Raw genomic sequence first — 24,363 nt, forward strand, 5'->3', positions numbered from 1 at the left:
GCAGTTGGAAGGTATGTGAGTGGGTCTGGGGGTGTCTGAGCCCCCTCTGCCCGCTTCTGAGCCCCCTCTGCTGGCTCCTGAACCCCCTCGTCTGCTCCTGAACCCCCTCCCCTTCTCCTGAACCCCCTCCCTTGCCCCTGAGCCCACTTGTCCATCCCTAAGACCCCTTCCCTGCTCTTGAGCCCCCTTGTCCATCCCTGAGCCCCCTTCCCTGCTCTTGAGCCCCCTTATCCATCCCTGAGCCTCCTTCCCTGCTCTTGAGCCCCCTTGTCCGCTCCTGAGCCCCCTTCCCTGCTCTTGACCCCCCTTATCCATCCCTGAGCCCCCTTCCCTGCTCCTGAGCCCCCTTCCCTGCTCGCCCCCCTTATCCATCCCTGAGCCCCCTTCCCTGCTCCTGAGCCCCCTTCCCTGCTCTTGACCCCCCTTATCCATCCCTGAGCCCCCTTCCCTGCTCTTGAGCCCCCTTCCCTGCTCGCCCCCCTTATCCATCCCTGAGCCCCCTTCCCTGCTCTTGAGGCCCCTTCCCTGCTCCTGAGCCCCCTTGTCCATCCCTGAGCCCCCTTCCCTCCTCCTGAGCCCCCTTTCCTGCCCCTGAGCCCCCTGTGCCCCTTCCCAAGCCCCCTCGCCTGCTCCCAAGCCCTCTCCCCTCCCCTCTGCCCCCGGCGACAGGAGGGTCCCTGAGCCAGGCGCGCTGCCGGCACACACTCACACCCTGGGTGCCCACAAATCACTGCACCCTAAACCCCTATACATTGCCAAAGAAAAACACAAAACAGGGTGCAAAGAGCCCCCTGGGGGAAACGCAACAGCTCCGATGACCCCCAGCCACCTCTTGGGCTCAGGGTAACACAAGCAAAGGCAACGCTGGGAACCTCAGCTACAAATCCTCCTCGCACGGCGCCTGGTCCTGCGTTGCCTCTGCGACACCTCACCTTGCTTTATTGCTCGACTTCCCTCGCCCTTTCTTTTTTTTTTTTACTGGAGGCTTCTGCAACAAAACTAATTTTAGTTTTATAGTAGTGAGAACTGGAAAGCACCCAAACCCTTGAGAGTGCAGTTATTATTATTAGATTTGGGTGCAGTTGGGTTATTTTAAAGTCAAGAGCGAGCTGCTTATCTGCCGCGAGCATGGCGCGGATCACGCTGACGCCTGCTCTGCCCATCCTGCTGTGTCCTCCCTGGCTGCCTATTTGGAGCCATCCTTTTAATTTCCACTAAACCCAGTGGTGCAAACGCTCTCTGGCAGCACCAGCGGTGCAAACTCTCCCTCGTGGGGCTGCAGCACCGGGCAAAGCTCTTTCAGAAGCTCCATATACCTGCAGCGTGGTTGGAGTTGGCTCTCGGCAGCGTTTGCATCCCTAGGATGCAGGATCCTCCCTGGTTAAGCAGCGCATGCGATGCTCCCTGGATGGATTTTGCACCCCACGTCCACAGTTACTTTCTCCCTTTCTCAACAGCCAGGGGAAAACTCGGTGTTACAGAGTGCAGGCTGCTTTCCCGGGGCTGGCGGCCCTGCTGAAGGATGGTGTTTATATTGCTTCATGGCATCCTGGCTCCACTCAGCCAAGAGCGGTGTGCGGATGAAAAGCAAGGGGGGAAAAAAAACCAAACCCACCAGCCTGGCCCTTTGCGGAGGTCCGGGCTGCTCTCCGGAGGGAGATGCAAGGAGAGAGCTGCTTCCCATCCCAAACTGAGCTGTGCTATCCCAGCTAATGCTGCCCTCCTTCCTAAAATCCTGCATCCCGCGGCTGCTGGGGTCACCTATAAGCACTCCTCCTCGCTGGGATGGAAGAGCGAGGGATTTATCCCCTGGTTGAGCTGGACTGAGGAGCTGGGATGCCGCCGCAATCTGGGGTGGCAAGCGGAGCCTTTTCCCTCACGTTGGTTAATGCCCAGGACATGACACCAATATTCTCCTTCTGTTTATGATTTGCTTTTTCTGGGAAGAGGGCCAAGGGGAGAAAACCCATCAATCCCAGGCAGCAAATATAGCCTGCCCGGAGAATGCAAAAGTCTGCGGGCTCATTTATTTCTCCGCAGAGTAAACAGGAGTGACACTGCTGTAAATGCAAACCGGAGCCAAAGCCCAGGCCTGAGCCCCCTCTCCCGCACGATTCCAGCCCCGCCGAGGCGATGGGCAGCGGTTACGTGCTGCAGCCGGGAGAGCTTGTCCGGCTTTTGGGAGATGCCAAACCATGGATGCTCCGACCCTGCAGAGGGTGGTGAGTGCCACGGCTTTGCTGGTGGCCTCGTGAGGCTCCGTCACCTCCCCAGCGGGGCAGCGCTCCAGCCCAGCTGCCCACGGGGGGACGGGAGGTTAATCCAGTTACTTCAGATTATCGTGAGTTTAAGAAAAGCCAGAGCATCGGGGAGTGAAACGATGGCAAAGGGGGCACGGGCGGACACAGGGAGTGAAGCCAGAGCCTTTCCCGGAGTGCAAACCACTGTCAGTGCATCTCTGCTCCCAATCACAAGGATCTGGGGTGCCAAACTGTCCCCAGCAGCGCAGGGACCTCAGCATGGAAAACCCTGGTAAACCCTTGCACGGGGCAGCTCCAGCCCCCAAGGCTGGAAATGGGGCACCTGCAGCTCTCTAAGCCACTCCCTGCAACCCACACCGTGTGCGCAGCACACCCTGCCAACCCCCCTGCACCCAGCACCACCTCCTGCCCTCAAACACAGCTTCTGTGCGATGCTCCAAGCACATAAACACGCTGCGCCTGCAACGCACCCTGCACCCAGCACCTCTGCCTCGCGCGGCGCACCCTGTGCCGGTGACCTTGGATTTGCAACAGCCCTCTGCCCGGATCACAGCCCGAGGGTAAAACGTGCCCTGTGCATCACGCACACCCATGTCACCCTCCTGGGGGGCTGATAGGGACCCCCCAGCCCACCCCTGGGTGGGACAACAGCCACAAGCAGCCATCGCCGCTCCAAGAACCGATGGCACCCAGAGCCTCGTCTTTAGTCCTGTGCAGCAAACGGGACGGTAACACCGAGGGATGTCCCAGCAGCTCAGTCTCTTCTCCTCCAGCCAAAGGTCTGGGGCCCGTCCCTCCGGCCCCACCGCAGCCCCCGGTCCCTCTGCCTGGTGGCCAGTAGGGTTTTGGGGCCAGGGTCTCATCTCTCCTGCCCGCTCCTCCCGGGGGGCCCCAGCCCTTCACACGCAGCCGCACTCCTTGGCCGAGAGCTCGTTGACGGTGTAGTAGCGGTTGTAGGCGTCCAGGAAGGAGACATCGTCATCATAGGCCAGCGGTCGGCAGCAGGGGCGAGCCCGGACCTTCTCCTTCTTGATCTTCCTCCTACTCCTCATGCTCTTCAGCGAGAGGTCGTAGCTCCGGACGGACGCCTCGCAGGTGCCGCTGCAGTAGCGGAAAAGCACTGTCTCATCCGACTCGTAGCCCAGACCCAACTCGCTGACGCTCACCTCCAGTTCCTTCAAGGCGCAAGGTTTGTGGCGAGCGCGGGCGCGTTTCCGGCGGCTGCCCACCCGCGGGAAGAGTGGTAGCTCATGGCCACCTGAGTTCATGGCCTGGCTGTAGCGCTCCACCAGCGCCGAGATCAACTGCCGGATCTCCCCCTCCGTGTAGCTCTCCAGCAAGCTGCTGTCTGCAAGAGAAGGGGCAGATGTCAGCAGGTGTCCCCCACAGTGGTGGATGTTCCCTGGCCAAGTGGATGTCCCCCAGGATGGAGATCCTCATGGCCAGGTGGATGTCCACCAGGATGGAGATCCTCATGGCCAGGTGGATGTCCACCAGGACGGAGATTCTCTTGGCCAGGTGGACTTCCCCCAGGATGGAGATTCTCCTGGCCAGGCAGATGCCCTCCAGGATGGAGATTCTCTTGGCCAGGTGGACGTCCCCCAGGATGGAGATTCTCATGGCCAAGTGGATGTCCCCCGGGACGGAGATTCTCTTGGCCAGGTGGATGTCCTCCAGGATGGAGATCCTCATGGCCAGGTGGATGTCCTCCAGGATGGAGATTCTCCTGGCCAGGTGGATGTCCCCCAGGATGGAGATTCTCCTGGCCAGGTGGTTTTCCTCCAGGATGGAGGTCCCCTGGGGTGGGTGGCTGTCCCGCGGCAGTTGGCCGTCCCTTGGTGTGGGCTCCCGGCTCCCTCCATACCCAGTGGCAATAGCAGAAATCACAAAATTCAACCCTGCAGCCGGACACCACGCGGCCAAGCTGCAGCATCTCCCAGAAGACACCTTTGAGATGCAGTCAAGGTGCCCCAAGGCTTTAAACCACAAAGCCCAAGACCAGAGAACCCCATGGCCTCAGGAGCCCCAGGGTAGGTGCAGGGGTGGGGAAGCTTTGGCCAAGGGATCCCATCCCAGGAGGGCAGCAAGGTGGCAGGGTGAAAAAAAAACAATCCCCCTTTCCTCCCCTTTCCCTCTTCTGTCTTATTGACTTTTATCTCCCTTCCAGCCTGGATCAGTCCCAAATGGCCACTTCAACTGCACAATACCAAGTGCATTCTCAAAAGTCAACTATTTAGGGGAGACATCCCCCTCTGCAGTGAAGTCCTGCCATGCTCGTGGTTTCCATACGGCTGTAGCCGGGAAACGGGGCAGCTCGGCTTCTCCAGCGTGGCCACACACTGGCATCATGGTGGGAATATTGAAAGGATGAAGCGTTTGCAAAGAGAATCCCAGTCAGAATTAAAGATGCCAGGGCTGCTCCTTGGTGGCATCACCCCGATGTGGGAAAAAAAGAAGCAGAAAATGCACCCGATCCCAACCAATAGATGATGCTGCAGAAAAGCAGAGATGGGATTGGGGAGAAACAGTGACCAATTTAATATTTGCCCTGTTTCTCTTTCAGGAAGGGAAGGGAAATTGGATATTAGGATAAAGTCCTTCGCTGTCAGAGTGGTGAAGCCCTGGTGGAGACTGCCCAAGGCAGTGGTGGAGTCACAGTTCCTGGAGAGGTTCGACATACATGCAGACATGGCACTTTGAGGCACGGTTCAGTAGGGATGGTGGTGTCAGGCTGACGGTTGGACTAGATGAGTTTACAGGTCTTTTCCAACCTTAAAGATCTTCTCTTCTCTTCTCTTCTCTTCTCTTCTCTTCTCTTCTCTTCTCTTCTCTTCTCTTCTCTTCTCTTCTCTTCTCTTCTCTTCTCTTCTCTTCTCCTCTTCCTCTTCCTCTTCCTCTTCCTCTTCTCTCTTCTCTCTTCTCTCTTCTCTCTTCTCTCCCAGAGGGCTCCCCCCAAAACCCCAAGACCAGCAGCCAATGTCCTAACTGTCCTTGACCACCGCTGGTCCAAGTCCTTTTGTCCTAACGCTGGTTTAGTCCAGCTCAGTGCCAGGGAAGGCACAGAAAAGATGTAGGGAAGGGTAATTTGGCAGCTTGTCATGGATTTCAACCCAAAAAGATGTTCTTCTGGTTTGGAATCTAAACAAACACGCAGTGGGAAGGGGCGAGCGGCGCAGCGGGGGAAGCCGCTGCCTCCCCACAGAGCGGAGCCGTTCTCTCTCGTTTGCAGCTCCTGTTTGACATTTGGCATTGGTAAAAATAGCGGAGAAAATAAAAAGAAATATTTCAAAACCACTTTTTGGAGCTAAAAAAGCAGATTCTTTGCATTAAAATGAGATGTTTGCACTCCGTTTCATAGACTCGCAGAATCGCTGAGGTTGGAAAAGACCTCTAAGCTCATCCAGCCCAACTACGAGACCGACACCACCATCCCTACCAAACCACGTCCCAAAGTGCCATGTCTGCATGCTTTTTGAACCCCTCCAGGGATGGAGACTCCCCCACCGCCCTCGGAAGCCTCTGCCAGGGCTTCACCACTCTGTCAGTGAAGAAATTTTCCCCAGCGTTCAGTCCAACCTTCTCCACGGCTTTGCACCAAGGGTTGATGCCCAGTGACTGCATTTCTGCCAGACCCTCCGAGCCCTCTCTGCTGTGCCTCAAACTCCTCTTTGAACGCTCACAAAGGGGGTGCACAGAAGCAGGGGAGGGCGGCGGGGAAAGCAAACGGGGACTAAACCCATTGGGTTTTGCTTTGTGAGCTGAAAGCGTGGGTTTTGGCCCCAGATCCTGCAGGTCTGGTGGTCCCGGGGAACGGGTGCAGCAGCTTACACTGGGCGAGCAGCGAGCTGTGGCGTTGTAGGGCTCGTGGGGATCTCCGCGGAGCTGCCGGCAGTGAGGAGGAGGAGGAGGAAGATGCCCGTGAAGAAGACAGCGAGGAAGGCGAGGGGCTGAATTTCCGGCTTCCGTTGAACATGTCTCTACAAACTAAAATGGATAACATGGAACTGAGGAGCATCGATGCAATGGCTGCAAACTTCCATACCTTCATCTTAGAGCAAGTCAGAACATTGAAACTCTGCAAAACAGGCAAAACAAATATCCTTATTACACACCCCTCACCCGTGGCCCCTCTTTCCGCCCCCAACCCTGTGGCTCAGGCTCGCTGATCATCTCCTGTTGGACCACCAGCATCCCCTTGGCTCCAGCTCATCCTCTCCACCCCCTGAGACTGGTCCAGTGTTGCAGTAGGGAAACTGAGGCACAGAGATATGAGCAGCCCAGGGCTGTGCTATAAAGAAGGCCACAGCGGGCAAGGGTGACTCGGGGGTGGTGGGGATAAGGTGGTGGCAATGGGGAAAAGGTAGTGGCAACGGGGACAAGATGGTGGCAATTGGGAAACGGTGGTGGCAATGGGGACAAGGTGGTGGCAGTGGCCACAAGACGGTTGCAATGGGGATAAGGTGGTGGCAATGGGGCCAAAGTGATGTCCTCACCCAATCCATTCCCAACAGCACGCAGCCTGGCTGGGCAGGTGGATCTCCACCTCTCCTTGCTCCAGCCGGGCTTCTTTGCATCAAGAGCCAATATCGCAGTGGATGGCTGCGAGTAAAGGACGGGCAATCTCATGCCATGCCAGCCTGTGACACCTCTTTGTCCAGCACATCCTCTCCTCTCCTCTCCTCTCCTCTCCTCTCCTCTCCTCTCCTCTCCTCTCCTCTCCTCTCCTCTCCTCTCCTCTCCTCTCCTCTCCTCTCCTCTCCTCTCCTCTCCTCTCCTCTCCTCTCCTCTCCTCTCCTCTCCTCTCCTCTCCTCTCCTCTCAGCAGTCAGTGTCCTAGTTGTCCTTGACCAACACTGGCACCATCCAAGTCCTTTCGTCCTAACCCTTGTGGTGGGATCCACAGATCAGCCAAGGTTGCATCCCAGCAGTTCCTCAAAGCACAAAATCATCCCCGCTGGCATCTCTCTCGCAGGGGAGACAACCCTTACCTTACACCACTCCCTTTTTTCCATCCAAAGCAGATTGGATCCAGTGGGATTTTGAATCCTGGGTTCAGTTTTGGGTTCCCCACTACAAGAAGGACTTTGAGGGGCTGGAACGTGTCCAGAGAAGGGAACGGAGCTGGGGAAGGGGCTGGAGAACAGGGGTGATGAGAGAATTAGGGCTGTTTACCCTGGAGAAAAGGAGGCTGAGGGGAGACCTCATCACTGTCTACAACTGCCTGAAAGGAGGTTGTGGTGAGGTTTGTGCTGAACTCTTCTCCCAACTGACAGAATGAGAGGGAATGGGCTCAAGTTGCACCAGGACAGGTTTAGAAGGGATATTGGGAAAAATCTCTTCACCGAAAGGGTTCTCAGGCAGTGGCAGCTCAGGAAAGTGGAGTCCCCATCCCTGGAGGGATTTAAACGATGGGCAGATGAGGTGCTCAGGGATCTGATTTAGTAGAGGACGGGTACAGCTGGGCTTGAAGATCTCAAAGGTCTTTGCCAACCAAGCAATTCTATGATTCTATGGTTTTACACTGGACCCTGCACCAGGGATTTGGATCTGAGCTCCCATCACAGGGCTCTGAGCCACGGAGTCCCCACCAAAGGCTCTGGAAAGCAGCAGCTGCTTCCTGGCTCCCTTTTTTATACTTCAGCTTCTCGCAAACTCCAAACATTTCTCCTTTTAAAACGCATTTTCCGTGGGGGAAATAAAAACAAAAAAAAAGGAGAAAAAGAAAAAAAAACCCAAACCCCAGTTTAGCAATATTTGCCAAATAGAATTGACCGGAGGGGGAAAAAATGTTTATTTTAAAGTGGAATTTGACAGGTTTGCTTTTACTGTTGTTGTAGGAAACACCAAGAAAGGCTGTGAATGCTGTTCATCGCCAGCAACCCTTTATTTTATGGGATGCAGCTAATTGCGCATTAACTAACGGTAATTAAATGCCCTGTAGGTTACAAGATAATTGTAGAACCCAGCCAGAGTCTAAATATTTTCAACTGGGCTATAAACAATGCCAAGCTGGGAAAAGAATAGTTTCACCATATAAGGAGGTAATATCATGAAATCCCGCCGGGGGACGAGGCGGCGGAGCTGGCCGAGACACGGCGGCGATAAGCACCGGCAGCAGAATGTGCGGCGGGTCCAGGGTTTGCAGCCGGTGGAGAGGAGCGAAAAGAGCCCTGGGATGGGATGGGTTGGGATGGGGTGGCTCTGTTTGATGCTGCTCCTCCCATTGAGCCACTCCGAGCTGATCTCGCTGTCCTGCAGGAGTGGAGAGGGTGATGGAAGCTATTGCATCTACGTAAAACATAATAATGATAGAAACAGGGAATGGTTTGGGTTGGAAGGGATCTCAAAGCCTATCCAGTCCCACAACCTGTCATGGGCAGGGACATCTCCCACTGGATCAGGGGCTCCAAGCCCCATCCAACCTGGCCTTGAACCCCTCCAGGGATGGGGCAGCCACCACTGCTCTGGGCAACCTGGGTCAGGGCCTCCCCACCCTCTCCATCATGAAGAATTTCTTCCTCATGTCTAATCTAAGTCTTCCCCTTTCCAATCTAAAGTCATTCCCCTCATTCTATCACTCCATGTCCTTGTAAAAAGTCCTTTTTCAGCTTTCCTGGAGTCCACTTCAGGTGCCAGAAGGCCACTATAAGGTCTCCTCGGAGCTTTCTCTTCTCCAGGCTGAACAACATAATGAGGTGCTCTAAGTTCAGGTTTCCTCTCTGAGACACAGGAAAGGTGGGGAGGGGTTCTGGATCAGGGGCTGCAGGGAAAGGATGAGGGGGAACGTTTTGAAGTTGAAAGAGGGGAGGTTGAGATGAGATCTTAGGGAGAAATGTTTTGCTGTGAGGGTGGGGAGGCCCTGGCCCAGGTTGCCCAGAGCAGTGGTGGCTGCCCCATCCCTGGAGGGGTTCCAGGCCAGGTTGGATGGGGCTTGGAGCCCCTGATCCAGTGGGAGGTGTCCCTGCCCATGGCAGGGGGTGGAATTGGATGGGCTTTGAGGTCCCTTCCAACCCAAACCATTCCACAAGTCTACGATGATGCTATGATAAGAGCAGGAGTGGGCAACAGTCACTAAAAACCCTCACTGGCATCAAATGTTTCCCGGGAAGAGGTGCTGAGTGGTGAAGGGTTGGAAAATAGCAGTTCCTCGTGGGACAGCTTTGCAAAACCCAGGAAACGAAGGACTCGTGAGAGAACAGCAGCCTCAGGTGAGACAGGTTTTGGAGGCAGGGAAGGACCTTGCTTGCGGTGATGGGTTGGCCACAGAGGACGAGCAGGTGTTGGGGCACTTTGGGAAGTGAACACCCATGGAATCACACACAACGTTGAGCCTAACTTCTGTCATTATCTCCCGAGCTGCTCCCGGGGGATTCAACCCTTTGCCCAACGCTGAGAAGGAAAGGGCTGTGACGGAGCCTGGCTGCGACACTCGATCCACCTGAGGAAGGGCCTCTGGCTTGCTGCAAGCCCATAAAATTTTAGGAAGGTGGCTTCAGCCTCGCTACACGTCCTATAAAAAAGCCTCCTGGTTCAGCAGCCACTAATTTTGGCCCCTACCCGCTCACCGGCGACCTTTCAAAAGACAAAAACCCCAACTCCAATGTACATAACAACCCAAAAGAACTATTCCGGGCTTTGCCTTTGGTTTCCCTTGCTCTAAGAAGCCACAGACCAGTCTGTGGGAAAGCTGAAGTTTGGGGTGGGAGGACAAGAAAAACACAGAGGAATCACAGCCATGACTCACACGGGATATTGTTCGAGCTCTGCCCTCCCGTCTTTCTGGTTTCCACGTGTTTTAAACCCATTCTCAGCGACAATAAATAATCACAAGGGATTTGAGACGTGCTCCCCAGGACCCACCACTGTGGGCATCGCTGCGGGGCTCTCCTGCCGCTCTGTTTAGATACAGCAGGTCCATCCTGCATCCAGTTCAGCCCCATCCTGCATCCTCCAGCCCCAAAACCTCCCCAGGGTGCAGATCCGCCCCCAAAATACCAATGTCCTGGGGTGCTCCATGTACCCTGAGCAGATCCAGCAGGTCCAGCTCCACCAACTCAGCCCCATCCTGCATCCTCCAGCCCCAAAGTACCCCAGGCGCAGATGTGCCCCTCCCAGAGTGCCCATGTCCTGGGATGCTCCATGTACCCCAAGCTGCCTGGAGGCGGCAGTTGGCACACCAGCGTGCAAAGCATTTGCAGGGAGCTGATATGGGCAAAGTCAGCAGCCAGTGGGACCTCGTGACAGCTCTGGCCACGCTGAGTGGTGGTGGGCTCCCATGGAGAAGGGGACCTCAGGCCAAACCCACTCCTCCTGTGTTTGCCAGCAACGCCAGGTGACCGTGAACAAGATACCTGTGGGTACCGCTCAGCATCCAGAATGGTGGAATGGTTTGGGTGGGAAGGGACCTTTGAAGCTCATCAGGTCGGAGCTCCCTGCAGTGAGCAGGAGCATCTTCCACTTAAGCAGATTGCTCAGAGCCTCATCCAACCCAACCCTGTTTGCAGGGATGGGGCTTCTACACTGCTCTGGGAAACCTTGTCCAGTGTTTCTCTTGAGTGTTGATGGGTCCAAGTCTTGCTCCCACTGGAAGTGAGCCTCCAGAAGGAAACACTGGAGTCTTCCCAGCCTGGACCACGCAGTGCAGGGCATGGCCACCGCTGAGCATTGCTGCTGCTGCCCTTTGCTCTGGTCTCATTGCAGCTGCTCCACAACGCAAAGGTGGAACCACCTCGCTGCATCGCCAGCTCCTGACTCGGCACAGCCGGGTGGATATTTCACATCCCCAGGACTGGGAGCCTGACTGCCATCCAGACCTGGAATATCACCCATGAAACTCCAAAGGGACGTGGACAGGCTGGAGAAGTGGGCCTGTGAGGATCTATTGACGTTCAACAAGGCCAAGTGCGAGGTCCTACACCTGGGTCGGGGCAATCCCCAATTTCAGTACATGATGGGGGTGATGTGATGGAGAGCAGCCCTGAAGAGAAGGACTTGGGGTGCTGGTGGATGAGAAGCTCGGCATGAGCCGGGAACATGCGCTCACAGCCCAGAAACCAACCGTGTCCTGGGCTGCATCCAAAGCAGCGTGGCCAGCAGGGAGGGAGGGGATTCTGCCCCTCTGTTCCTCTTTGTGAGACCTCATCTGGAGGATTGTGTCCAGTTCTGGAATCCTCAACATATGGAGCTGTTGGAGCGGGTCCAGAGGAGGCTACAAGGATGATCTGAGGGCTGGAGAACCTCACATATGAGGACAGGCTGAGAGAGTTGGGATTGTTCAGCCTGGAGAAGAGAAGGCTCTGGAGAAACCTAAGAGCAGCTTCCAGTGCCTGAAGGGGCTACAGGAAAGCTGGAGAGGGGCTGTTCATAAAGGCTCGTGGGGATGGGATGAGGGAGAATGGGTATAAACTGGAGAGGGACAGATTTAGACTGGACATAAGGAGGAATTTCTTCATGATGAGGGTGGGGAGGCCCTGGCCCAGGTTGCCCAGAGCAGTGGTGGCTGCCCCATCCCTGGAGGGGTTCCAGGCCAGGTTGGATGGGGCTTGGAGCCCCTGATCCAGTGGGAGGTGTCCCTGCCCATGGCAGGGGGTGGAACTGGATGATCTTTAAGGTCCCTTCCAACCCAAACTTTTCTATATGTCTATGAAATTCACACTCGCAGCTCATCTCCCCTTCTCAAAGTGATTTTGCAAAAAGGAGAGTGTGTTGATGGGTGGGGATGGGGTTTGGCTGCAAGGCAGAGGCACGAAGCTGAAACGCCGGGAGGGACAGGGCAGCTCCAGCTTTGCCCCCTCCTTCTGGAGGGGTTGGAGGAATCCAGGAGATCCCAGGCGTTGGGGTGCTGTGGCAACCATTGGCAACTGTGCCAAAGGATGGATGGGGAGCACAGGGGGCAGGACAACTCACAGAGAGGTGCAGTCTCACCTGAGAATGCCCAGTCCTTACACCACCTCCTCTACCAGCACAAAAATCCCTGTTTTCACTGGGTAAACGAGCAAATACATCTGTGCCGGGCACCCTGCTTGGCTCTTAGCGAGTCTCTGGGAGCCAAAACCCATGGAGCCATCACAGCTTTACGAGTCCCCCTCTGCTGTGGGCTGTGCCTGTGGATTTACTCCTGCCCTAAAATGTACCCAAAGAAGCTGCACCACAGCCAATCGCAGGGCCGTGACCCAGATGTGCTGAGAGGGAGCTTTGGGGTGGAGTCCTGGTGGGATCTAGGTGCTCACAGCCACCTTACATCCCATGGAGGATCTGGGGTCTGGGTGCTCACAGCCACCTTACATCCCATGGAGGATCTGGGGTCTGGGTGCTCACAGCCACCTTACATCCCATGGGGATTCTGGGGTCTGGGTGCTCGCAGCCACCTTACATCCCATGGGGATTCTGGGGTCTGGGTGCTCACAGCCACCTTACATCCCATGGAGGATCTGGGGTCTGGGTGCTCGCAGCCACCTTACATCCCATGGAGGATCTGGGGTCTGGGTGCTCGCAGCCACCTTACATCCCATGGAGGATCTGGGGTCTGGGTGCTCACAGCCACCTTACATCCCATGGAGGATCTGGGGTCTGGGTGCTCGCAGCCACCTTACATCCCATGGAGGATCTGGGGTCTGGGTGCTCACAGCCACCTTATATCCCATAGGGATTCTGGGGTCTGGGTGCTTGCAGCCACCTTATATCCCATAGGGATTCTGGGGTCTGGGTGCTTGCAGCCACCTTATATCCCATAGGGATTCTGGGGTCTGGGTGCTTGCAGCCACCTTATATCCCATAGGGATTCTGGGGTCTGGGTGCTCGCAGCCACCTTACATCCCATGGAGGATCTGGGGTCTGGGTGCTTGCAGCCACCTTACATCCCATAGGGATTCTGGGGTCTGGGTGCTTGCAGCCACCTTATATCCCATAGGGATTCTGGGGTCTGGGTGCTTGCAGCCACCTTACATCCCATGGAGGATCTGGGGTCTGGGTGCTTGCAGCCACCTTATATCCCATAGGGATTCTGGGGTCTGGGTGCTTGCAGCCACCTTATATCCCATAGGGATTCTGGGGTCTGGGTGCTTGCAGCCACCTTATATCCCATAGGGATTCTGGGGTCTGGGTGCTTGCAGCCACCTTATATCCCATGGGGATTCTGGGGTCTGGGTGCTCACAGCCACCTTACATCCCATAGGGATTCTGGGGTCTGGGTGCTCACAGCCACATTACATCCCAGAAAAGGCAAAGTTTGCACTCAGCTTTTCTTCTGCAGAACAGCCCAAAAGCTCCCTATTTTCCTGCCCTCTCCTGATAATCCATGAACGTGATCCCAACCGGCCAGCCAGACTGTGCCTGCTGCCAAACGGGAAGCTCAATCCTACAGGAGAAGACCCTTTCCCACTGGACAGCCTCAACATCCAGCCCTGTTTTGCAAGAGCCTCCACTAAAACCGCTCCGGCAAGAAGCTTTTGCTCCTTCACTGGTCACCTGCCCTGCTCTCATCCCAGCTCCTGCCAGGCTTCACTTGCTTTCCAGGCAGAGGAAAAACCATTCCATGTCCTGAACAACTGGAAATCTTAAGGCAAGACAACAACCAGCAGCAGAGCCAGCTCCCATCGCTCAGTCTGGAAGGACGAGTTGATGATCTTGGCTCCCCTCACCGCTACAGATCCTCCCCCAAAACCTTCCTTGAGCTCCTCGCGCCTCTCGTCTTGGTTTTTGAAGAGGATCCAACAAATCCACTCTTCAGCCCTAAGTAAACTTTTCCAAGGCTTGATTACCCTCCCTGCGCAGCAAAAACAAAAAAGGTCAAACCCATCGAGCCACACTTCTATTTTCCTTCGCTTCAGCTCCTGAGCGTCGGCATTTCCGCTGCCTTTTCCTGCTAAACCAAAGAGCAGCAATTCCTTCCCGCAGACGCATCACCTTCGCTCCCCAAAGTGAGGAACTTCTCAGACTCCCCTCGCTTTTTCTCATAGTAGTTTTGTTTTAAGCCATTTCGAATTATTCAAGCTGACTCTTCGGAATAATTTCTGGTATTTGCTGACTCCTTAACGCCTTCAGTTTCTCCGAAGGGGGAGAAAAACAGGTTCTTTCATATTTTTTTGTCACCCTAAATCCTTCCTGGAAGGAAGAGGAAGGAGGAGACAATGAAATCATTCTGATGCTTCAAAGCTCAGAAAGCAGTGAACCGAAAAAGACATTATATTATAAATACGTCGTAAATTTGCAGTCGATTCATGCTTCCGAGCATTGATTCATTATTTTTAAGCACTCGGCTTCAGCCTCGCCGCAAGAATGGATGAGGCCATGGAGTGGCTGAGGCTCCTTTGGCAACACAAACCACTTGGAAAGGCAAAGGCCTTGACGGGACATCAGAGAGAGCTTCCACCTGCCACACATTGTTTATTTTAGTGCCTTACATGGGAGCCAAGCTGCTTTGAAATCCCAGCTCCTCATGACTCACCCTGCAGGAATTAAACAATTTCCATGCAGGCTCATGGTGAAGAAGCTCCAGGGGCTGCTGAAAACTGCTCCTCCGGCAGCCGTCTCCAGCACAAAGCCTGGAAACACTTGCAGAATGGTCAGCTCGTCCTGGTGGGGACAGGGGTGGCAGAGAGACTGCCTGGGCAGACTGTCCCCAAATCTTACCATGAGCTCCTGACACGGTTTTCATCGAATCATGGAATGGTTTGGGTTGGAAGGGACCTCAAAGCCCATCCAGTTCCACCCCCTGCCATGGGCAGGGACACCTCCCACTGGATCAGGGGCTCCAAACCCCATCCAACCTGGCCTGGAACCCCTCCAGGGATGGGGCAGCCACCACTGCTCTGGGCAACCTGGGCCAGGGCCTCCCCACCCTCACAGCAAAATGTTTCTTCCCAAGATCTCACCTCAGTCTCCCCTCTTTCAGATTAAAAACATTCCCCCTCACCCTATCCCTGCACTCCCTGATCCAGAGCCCCTCTCCAGCTTTCCTGGAGCCCCTTTCAGCACTGGAAGCTGCTCTAAGGTCTCCCCACTACCTTCTCTTCTCCAGGCTGAACACTCCCAACTCTCTCAGCCTGTCCTCGTACAGGAGGTGCTCCAGCCCTCGGATCATCTCCGTGGCCTCCTCTGGACTCGCTCCAACAGCTCCATGTCCTCCCTGTGTTGAGGACTCCAGAACTGGACATGGGGCTCCAATTGGGGTCTCACAGAGCGGAGCAGAGGGGCAGAATCCCCTCCCTCCCTGCTGGTCCCTCTGCTCTGGATGCAGCCCAGGACACAGTTGGTTTCTGGGCTGTGAGCGCACGTTGCCGGCTCATGTTGAGCTTCTCCTCCTCCAGCATCCCAAGTCCTTCTCCTCAGGGCTGCTCCCAATCCACTGTCTGCCCAGCCTGGATTTGTGCTTGGGATCTCCCCAACTCCGGTGCAGTACCTTTTATTTATCCTTGAACTCCATGAGGATTGCACAGCCCCACTTCTCAAGTCTGTTAGAGTCTCTCGGGATGGCATTCCATCACTTTTTCGGGAGTTGAACTCCCCTTGAAGGGCATCGCTGTGTCTGACAGCCCTGACCTGAGACTACCAGAGCCTGCAGGGCGGTGGCCGACGCCCCAGGGTCAAACCATCCCCCAAATGGCAAAACTGGCCCTGAAATGGGGAGTACGGAAAGCTAAAACATCTAAACCCTGATCTTAGTTGAGTTTTCCTGCTCTTCTGACTGTAAGTGGGTGCATAACGGAGGGGAATAAAGAAGCTGCAGCTCTGCTCCGGACATTGCTCTGGGGACAGGGAATTGCCGCCACCACTGACATCCCCTTGGCTGGGGACACGGGGCAGTGGTCACCCGCGTCCTCACCAGCAGCTCTCTCAACCCAACAAAGAAGCACAGCCCCATCCTCTGGATGCCCAAAGTGGCCACGGCTTGTCCCACAGCCCCACGGCGCTGGCTCGTCCCTGCCCTCCCCACCTCTCCCTGCTCTCCCGTAAGCAAAACCAGAGCCGAGCGCAGGACACATGGTTCTGCTTTGCCTAAGTGTAAACCAGCCCAACACAAGAAACTCCAAAGCTCTTCCCACAGCTCAAGCTTCCCTTGGTCCCCTCCTCAAGGGTTGACCACAAACAAGTCAGAACCTTGTCCCTGGGCTCCTCACAGCTTCCTCTGGGGAGGCTTTAGGGGTGACAGAAAAGCCCCTCTATGCTGCAGCCGCTCATCACAGCCCCGGTGAGGAAACGGCAGCAGTGAAAGCCATCCAGGACCCATCGGATGGTGGAGGGGTAGAAGGGGCTGTGCCTGAGCATCAGCATCTCCGGCAGTACAGGAAACCCTTCGGCTGAAGACACCAACCAGTGGAAAGCTGTGCTGTTCCCACGCTGATGTGACACCGACATTCGGTCTGAATTACAGAGGGGTTTGGTTTACATCTCTCCAAACAGCTGCTTTAAAACCAGTAAACAACCCTACGAGATGCCATCAGCATGATCATAACGAAAAGAAGTCCTCGCCAAGCCTGTGCGACACAGACAAAGGGGTTGCGAGCTCCGTGGGACCGTGGGTGATGCCAGGGGGTGGTGGTCACGCTGTGCTCCAGGCTGTGGTTGGAGAAGGAAGATTTCATGACCTTGCTGTGGCCGAGATGTTCCACCTCAGTGTGAGCAGCAAGGTTAGGGCACAGCTTTCCAGCCCGGCCAAGGTGAGCCTGCAAAGTTGCCATCGGATGGAGCAGCACTGCTCTTGGCTCCATCCGTATTCCCACCACTTCCCTCATTTTGGACTCCGGTGGAGCAAAACCAGCTCAAAGGCAGCAAGGCTGAGCACCGGAGATGGCAAGAATTTGGGGTACGTTAACTCATCTATGTCGAACATGCATCCTGCATCCCTGGGCACCTCCAGCGATGGACCCACCAAAGTCCATCTCCTCCTCGTGGGCTGTAGAGCTGGGAAGAAGCCCCTGCGGCCCCTGTCTGAGGAGGACATGCCCTGTCCCACAGCCCTGAGCTGGAAGAGCACATGGTGCCGATGGGAACAGAACAAATGCTGCAGCACCTCCCGTACGAGGACAGGCTGAGAGAGTTGGGGTTGTTCAGCCTGGAGAAGAGAAGGCTCTGAGGAGACCTTATAGCGACCTTCCAGTACCTGAAGGGGCTACAGGAAAGCTGGAGAGGGGCTGTTCACAAAGGCTCATGGGGATAGGACGAGGGGGAACGGGTATAAACTGGAGAGGGGAGATTTAGGCTTGATATAAGGAAGAATTTCTTCACCATGAGTGGGGAGGCCCTGGCCCAGGTTGCCCAGAGCAGTGGTGGCTGTCCCATCCCTGGAGGTGTTCCAGGCCAGGTTGGATGGGGCTTGGAGTCCCTGATCCAGTGGGAGGTGTCCCTGCCCATGGCAGAGGAGTTGGAACTGGATGATCTTTAAGGTCCCTTCCAACCCAAACTATTCTATGATTCTATGATTCTATGATTCTATGATTCTATGATTCTATGAAATGCTTTTCCAGGAAGGGATGGAGCACAGGGAAGGACAAATCCCAATCACCTTGAAAAGCCTCCCCTGCATGGTGAGGGACACGAGAAGCCAAACTCACCAAGACAAAAAGCCCAGCGCGATTGCCCTGTGCGGCACCCAGCACCGCTCCATTGCCCCCAGCCCATGACCCACTCACCTCCTCCAGCCCCCCGGAGCAGAATCAGCCCCACTCAGACCCTCTTTGGGGCTGGAACCCTGAAGGAGCCCTCATGAACAAAGATGCTGCTGCCCGGGCGCACTATCTGCCGTCCCTCTCGCAGGATTTCTCACTGGCACGGCGTGGGGCCATGGGGAGGCAATGGGATGCATCCACCCCCTGGGAGGCAGCGACAACACCTTTGATCCCTTCCCTGGGAGGTCCCGGATGGGTTTTAATGCCATTAACTAACAGAAGATATGCAGCGGGTGTCTGGTGGGGAGCGATCCTGCTGCAGATGTGGAGCCAAGCGTGGCGATTTCTGCCACGCTGTCCTGCCAGGTTCCCCCAGTAGGATCGGCTCAGCCCTGGGTGGGCTTTGTGGATCCCTACAAGACCAAATAAAGGCTCTGCTTTCCCTCCAGCCTCACATCCCACCCTGCCGATCCCATCCTTGCCTCTCTCTCCGTTGCACAACGGAGGCAGATACGCAGCTGCAATATAAATCAGCATTAAAGAAAAGGTGGTTTAAATGCAGCACGACTGACTGCAGCATTCACCCTGCTCGGACGGCTCAGAGACGCCGGGGTGGTGCCTGCAAGAAGGTCTGGGGGCACCTGGCCAAGACCTGCACCCCTACCACCCATCACCTCCCCGTTCGGCAAAAAAAAATCTGTGATAACATTCATATTTTTGAGGATCTCTAGTCCTCTTCCTACCAAAAAAGCAGCCAAAGCATTTAAAACCTCTAACTGGCTGGACATGAGCAGCGTGGTCCCCACCTGTGGTCCCCAGTCCATGGTGGTTCCCAGTACGGTGGCTGCAGATCCCTGCTGAGGTCCGACTGCTTCGCCAAGACAGGCAAGGCTATAGCAACCCAAATTCCTTTATGAGCTGATTCAGTTGGTTCTAAGCAGCAGCACGAACCACCCTTTAGGGTAAAAGATGAGTAATTAGAGATAAAATTACAATAAAACGCTTCAGGATGGTATTGCTCAGTGCGTCAGCTGGAGAAGAGGCTATGGCTGGTGGCACGATATAGAACAAAGCTGTAACGGTGAATGAGGTGGGAATAAAAACTGCAAAAAAAACCCCTATTGATGCAGACAAATCCCCATGGAAATGACCCTCTGCTGATGGGCAAAATCACACATCTCATCTGGAATCCCACCAAGCCTAGGATAAGTTCTGTAACCGTGAATTGGAGAATCATGGAATGGTTTGGGTTGGTAGAGACCTCAAAGCCCATCCAGTTCCACCCCCTGCCATGGGCAGGGACACCTCCCACTGGATCAGGGGCTCCAAGCCCCATCCAACCTGGCCTTGAACCCCTCCAGGGATGGGGCAGCCACCACTGCTCTGGGCAACCTGGGCCAGGGCCTCCCCACCCTCATTGTGAAGAATTCCTTTCTAATGTCCAACCTAAATCTTTCCCCTTCCAATTTAAAGCCATTCCCCCTCATCCTCTCCCTGCCCTCCCTTATCAAGAGCCCCTCCCCAGCTTTCCTAGAGCTCCTTTCTGGACTGGAAGCTGCTCTAAAGTCTCCCCACAGCCTTTCTTTCAGGCTGAACAACCCCAGCTCTCTCAGCCTGTCCTCCTACAGGAGGTTCTCCAGCCCTCGGATCATCTCCATGGCCTCCTCTAGACTCGTTCCAACAGTTCTGCATCCTTCCTGCACTGAGCACTCCAGAACTGTACACTGGACTCCAGGTTGGGTCTCACAGGAGAGGAATAGAGGGGCTGAATCCCCTCCCTCTCCTGCTGGCCACGCTTCTTTTGATGCAGCCCAGGACACAGTTGGTTTCTGGGTGCGAGTGCTCATCGCCATCTCATGTCAAGCTATCCCCAGGTCCTTCTCCGCAGGGCTGCTCTCCATCACATCATCCCCCAGCCTGAACTGAAACCATGGATCGCCCTGACTCAGGTGTAGGACGTTGCCCTTGGCCTTGTTGACCCTCATGAGGTCCTCCCAGCCCCACTTCTCCAGCCTGTCCAGGTCCCTCTGGATGACATCCCATCCTTCTGGCATTACAACTGCACCGCTCAGCTTGGTGTAGGAAAGCAGGGATAACTCCAACTAAAACAAAACGCACAAGCAGGACCCCTAACCCACCTCCGGGCACCCATGGGTGCTGCTTTGCTAGCAAACAGCAGCCTCATCCACCACCCAACACCATTTTTCCAGCCCCGGATTTCCTCCTCATGCCAAAACCTGAAATCTGAATGCCAATTTTTTCTATTCCCGGAGTGACAAACCACCGCCCCACGTACTAAATAATAGCGCGATGCCAAAAAGGGGCGGGTTGTTGGAGGAAACTAATTACTGTGGCTTGTTTGAACAATCCCAGTGCCTCGGGAAATAGGGTTAAAAGCTTAAATTTTGGCAGTGAGATGGAGCCCGGGCCCCAGATGTGCTTTCCTCTGGGCTGGTTTCAACACCACTGGTGTCTCTGAGTTGCCATGGTTGAGCTGGGGAGGAGTGGAATCTCCTTTTTTTACCCCCAAGAAAGGAAAAGCCCTCGGTAGGATCCAGGAGGGAGAACCACGACAGAGGCAGGCGGGCAAGAGAGCTGCCATAAAAGCATCGATTCTCCCCACGCAGCGGCTTTGGCCACTTTCACCTTCCTCGTTTTGTAGAGCTTTCCTTCTTTGTGGATTTGGTCAATGTTTTGGCGCGTTCTGCACCTCCCTCCCCAAACCACCAGGGGGAAGGTGACTGTGCAGCACCGTGCCTCAGTTTCCCCCATTGCCCTCAGAGTGTGATGGACCTTGAAGGACTTCATGTATTAATTCCTGGTTTTTTCCGGGGCACTCATGGGAGTGGACTGACCACCTCTGGCTTTTCCATTCACCTCCGGCGGGCTGGTGTGGGCCCTTCAGCTCCCACCTTAATAACTCCCGTTCTCATGCCCAGAGAAATATGGGTCAGACTCAGCATTCCTGCAAGCAGGAGAGATTGAGATAGAAACAAGCTGTGCAGGGGGCAGGATCGAGGAGTAACAGCACCCAGATCATAGAATCATAGAATAGTTTGGGTTGGAAGGGACCTCAAAGCCCATCCAGTCCCACCCCCTGCCATAGGCAGGGACACCTCCCACTGGATCAGGGGCTCCAATCCCCATCCAACCTGGCCTGGAACCCCTCCAGGGATGGGGCAGCCACAGCTTCCCTGGGCAACCTGTTCCAGGGCCTCCCCACACTCATCGTGAAGAAATTCTTCCTTTTGCCCAGTCTAAATCTGCCCCTCTCCAGTTTATACCCGTTCCCCCTTGTCCTATCACCACAAGCCTTCGTGAACAGTCCCTCTCCAGCTTTCCTGGAGCCCCTTTCAGCACTGGAAGGTCACTCTAAGGTCTCCTCAGAGCCTTCTCTTCTCCAGGCTGAACAATCCCAATTCTCTCAGCCTGTCCTCACATGGGAGGTTCTCCAGCCCTCGGATCATCCCTGTAGCCTCCCCTGGAACTGTTCCAACAGTTCCATCTCCTTCTTATGTTGAGGATTCCAGAACTGGACACAATACTCCAGATGAGGTCTCCCAAAGAGGAACAGAGGGGCAGAATCCCCTCCCTCCCTGCTGGCCACGCTGCTTTGGATGCAGCCCAGGACACGGTTGGCCTTATGGGCTGCGAGCATATATTGCCGGCTCATGTCAAGCTTCTCATCGACCGGACGCCCTGTGGAAGTATGAGTATCCATCTGCATCCCTCAACTTCACCCATCTGCATCCCTCAACATCATCCCTCACCAACAGCATCCATCCACAGTATCCAACAGCACCCACCCACGTCCCTCAACAGCATCTCCCAACAACACCCATCTGCATCCCTCAACATCCCTCAAGAGCACCCATCCACATCGCTCAACAGCAGTGACACCAAAGACCATGGGGGACACCAACGCCACCTCCGGCCCAGCAACGCGAACTCATCCCGTACCTTCACTCCCCTTTTCCCTCTACATATTTAATCTCTTTTCGCACAGAAGGTACCGGCTTGTCGCGGCATCCGCTGGGGTTTACGGCTCTTTGCTGAGCGCAGAGAGACCTGAGAGAGGTTTGCAAATCTAATTCGCACTAAACCCTTCCAGTGGGTTTTGGACGGTGCACAACCCCACATCCCATTAGCATTTACTGTCTGACTCCAGCAGCAGCTGCCAACATATTGAACCACTTAGCACTGCTCCAGAGCGAACAAATGAGGAATTCCTCCCGAGACAGCAAGAGCAGTGGACTGGGAATGGAGATTTTTGGGTGGGGGAAGCTCGGATCTGGGGGATGCTTGGGATAAAGAAGGCTGGAGATGATGGGAATAGCTGGAGAGTCTCCAAAAGGCAGCAGGTAAGAGTCACCTGGACCTTTGCATGCAGAGATGCTGAAACAGCGGTGCAGCATCACGCTGACGTAGATGGATGAGTCCCCAAGCTTTCCTGTCGCTGTGGGGAAAACCCACTTGGGATGCCCTAAGGGACTGGATGTTTTCCACATGGAAGAGCCACACAGCTTCCAAAAAAGCACAGTTCTGCCCTCTGATCACACCCAGAACGCCTGTGTGTGGGAGACCCGTGGTGACACTGCCCTTTCCTCCCAGCTGCCGTCTCCTGCGACTCCAGTTCACATCCCATTAAGTTTGAGGATAGAAGCTTGGGATCATTTTTCCTGTCCCCGGACGATGGAGCGGTGAGCTTTGTGCTGCCGTAAAAAATTCTTTGCAATCGGGATGCAGCCTCCCAAGCTCTGCCTGTGCTCCTACGGAGGAGCTGACAACACGGAGTGACGCAGGCAGTGACAATCTGCCCCTCTTCTGCCAGTTTTCCACCTTTCCCGGCTCAGCCACTGCACTGGGACCCACCAGCACCGCTGGGAGCAACAGGGAATTAAAGAAAGCGCTGCTGAAAGGTAACGGTGCGGCTGGAGAAAGAGGTCCAGCGAGAAGATGGGTTGCATCCCCTCTCCTGCCAAGCCCTGAGTCTTGTCATCGTTCCCGTACCAGCGGAGACCCCCAGGCTGGCTCACTGATGCTACCTCTCCTCCATCGCCTTAGGCCCACACAGCCTGTCCCACCAGGAGAAGATCAATCATCCTCAGATCTCCTCTTGGAGACACGCAGAGGCCGGGCTCCCTCTCCTCTCCATCAATTCTCTGCCAGAGAGAGAGAGATCCTCTTGCAAGCAATGCTTTGCCAGGGCACGGCTGGCCATCACCGTCCCTTCATGCCTACGCATCTTCCCTCCGCCTGTGCTCAGAGGGTTCATGTCAGCCAAATCCTGGTTGGATCCTTCCAATCTCTCTTTTCCCCCCTCTAAAAAAACCTATCCTGGGGCACTAAACAGGGGATCCCCCTCGGTTTGGGGCAGCGAGGTGATGTCACCAGAATCCAGCCCAGCTCGGCGCGGTGGAGCATCGCTGCCAGCGGCCGTGTCCCGCATCCTCCTGCCACGTGCGGCAGCTCCACCACTGGCATCGTCCATCCCAGACAGCTCCGTGGAGCTGCTAAGCCTCAAAAATATGCTTTTAATAAGCCAGCACCACTTAACGAAGACAGCAGCTGTCCCATTAAATCAAAGGCGAGCCTTTCCTCGGGGACATCCCGGCAGGGTGGGACTGACGTCCCTGGGTGGGATGCAGCACCGACTCGAGGGGATGAAGATGTTTCGGTTGGCTTTGTCCCTGCTGTGAAGCACACGGACATCCCTGCCTGTCATGGGGAAGGTGCCAGAGAGGGAAAAACACAAGGGCAAAGCCAAAAGGCCACTCCAGCGCCTTTCTGGGGACATCACTGCCTGTTCCTCCTGCCACAGCTCTGCTGGGGGATCGCGACCACAGGGATGGAGCCCACAGTATTTGGGGTCTTGAAGCCCTGACCTGACCCTGTTCCGCTCCACGAGTGCAGCACGAGGCTGCTCTGGGCTCAAGGTCTGGCAGCAGGATTGGGGCTGTGTCATAATTTATGGTTCCAGGACAACGTCGGCCACCAGCAGCCATCGCCAAGTCCAACGCTTCAGTGCTTTGTAGCCGAGGGTCAAGGAGCAACAACCGTCGGCAATAAATACACCCCGTGCTCCATCCAACCCTGTCACAGCACAGCCAAAACCAACATTATTAAAGGCAAAATAAGAAAAGGCAGCAGGAGCCTGCGGCCTGGTCAGCGATGTGAGCGCTCCGTGCTTTCACAAACAGCTCTGCGAGCAACGGCCAGAGATGGCAAAAACGGGATGAAAATATTGGAACGGGTCCAGAGGAGGCTACAAGGATGATCCGAGGGCTGGAGAACCTCCCGTACGAGGCCAGGCTGAGAGAGATGGGGTTGTACAGCCTGGAGAAGAGAAGGCTCTGAGGAGATCTTAGAGTGACCTTCCAGTGCCCGAAGGGGCTCCAGGAAAGCTGGAGAGGGGCTGTCCATAAAGGCTTGGAGTGTCGGGACGAGGGGGAATGGGTATAAACTGGAGAGGGGCAGATTTAGGCTGGACATAAGGAA

The 24,363-nt window shown here is 55.4% G+C and overlaps 1 protein-coding gene across 2 annotated transcripts in view; it reads right to left on the bottom strand.

Annotated features, from left to right (window-relative positions):
* Positions 1-678: 678 nt before the first annotated feature.
* NRTN (neurturin) overlaps positions 679-24,363 on the bottom strand; it is a 28,641-nt gene continuing 4,956 nt past the window's right edge. The window contains exons 2-3 of one of the 2 annotated variants that reach the window (XM_054050505.1): positions 6,090-6,245; positions 679-3,609 (exon numbers count right to left, since the gene is read on the bottom strand). In XM_054050505.1, the coding sequence (XP_053906480.1) occupies positions 3,161-3,609; positions 6,090-6,234 (594 nt within the window). In that variant the 5' untranslated portion in view covers positions 6,235-6,245 and the 3' untranslated portion in view covers positions 679-3,160. Of the gene's footprint in view, positions 3,610-6,089; positions 6,337-24,363 lie in introns of both variants that reach the window. The other variant, XM_054050504.1, reaches the window with a different exon arrangement.

The sequence above is a fragment of the Cuculus canorus genome, chromosome 27, assembly GCF_017976375.1.
Source record: "Cuculus canorus isolate bCucCan1 chromosome 27, bCucCan1.pri, whole genome shotgun sequence".
NCBI classification, from domain to species: domain Eukaryota; kingdom Metazoa; phylum Chordata; class Aves; order Cuculiformes; family Cuculidae; genus Cuculus; species Cuculus canorus.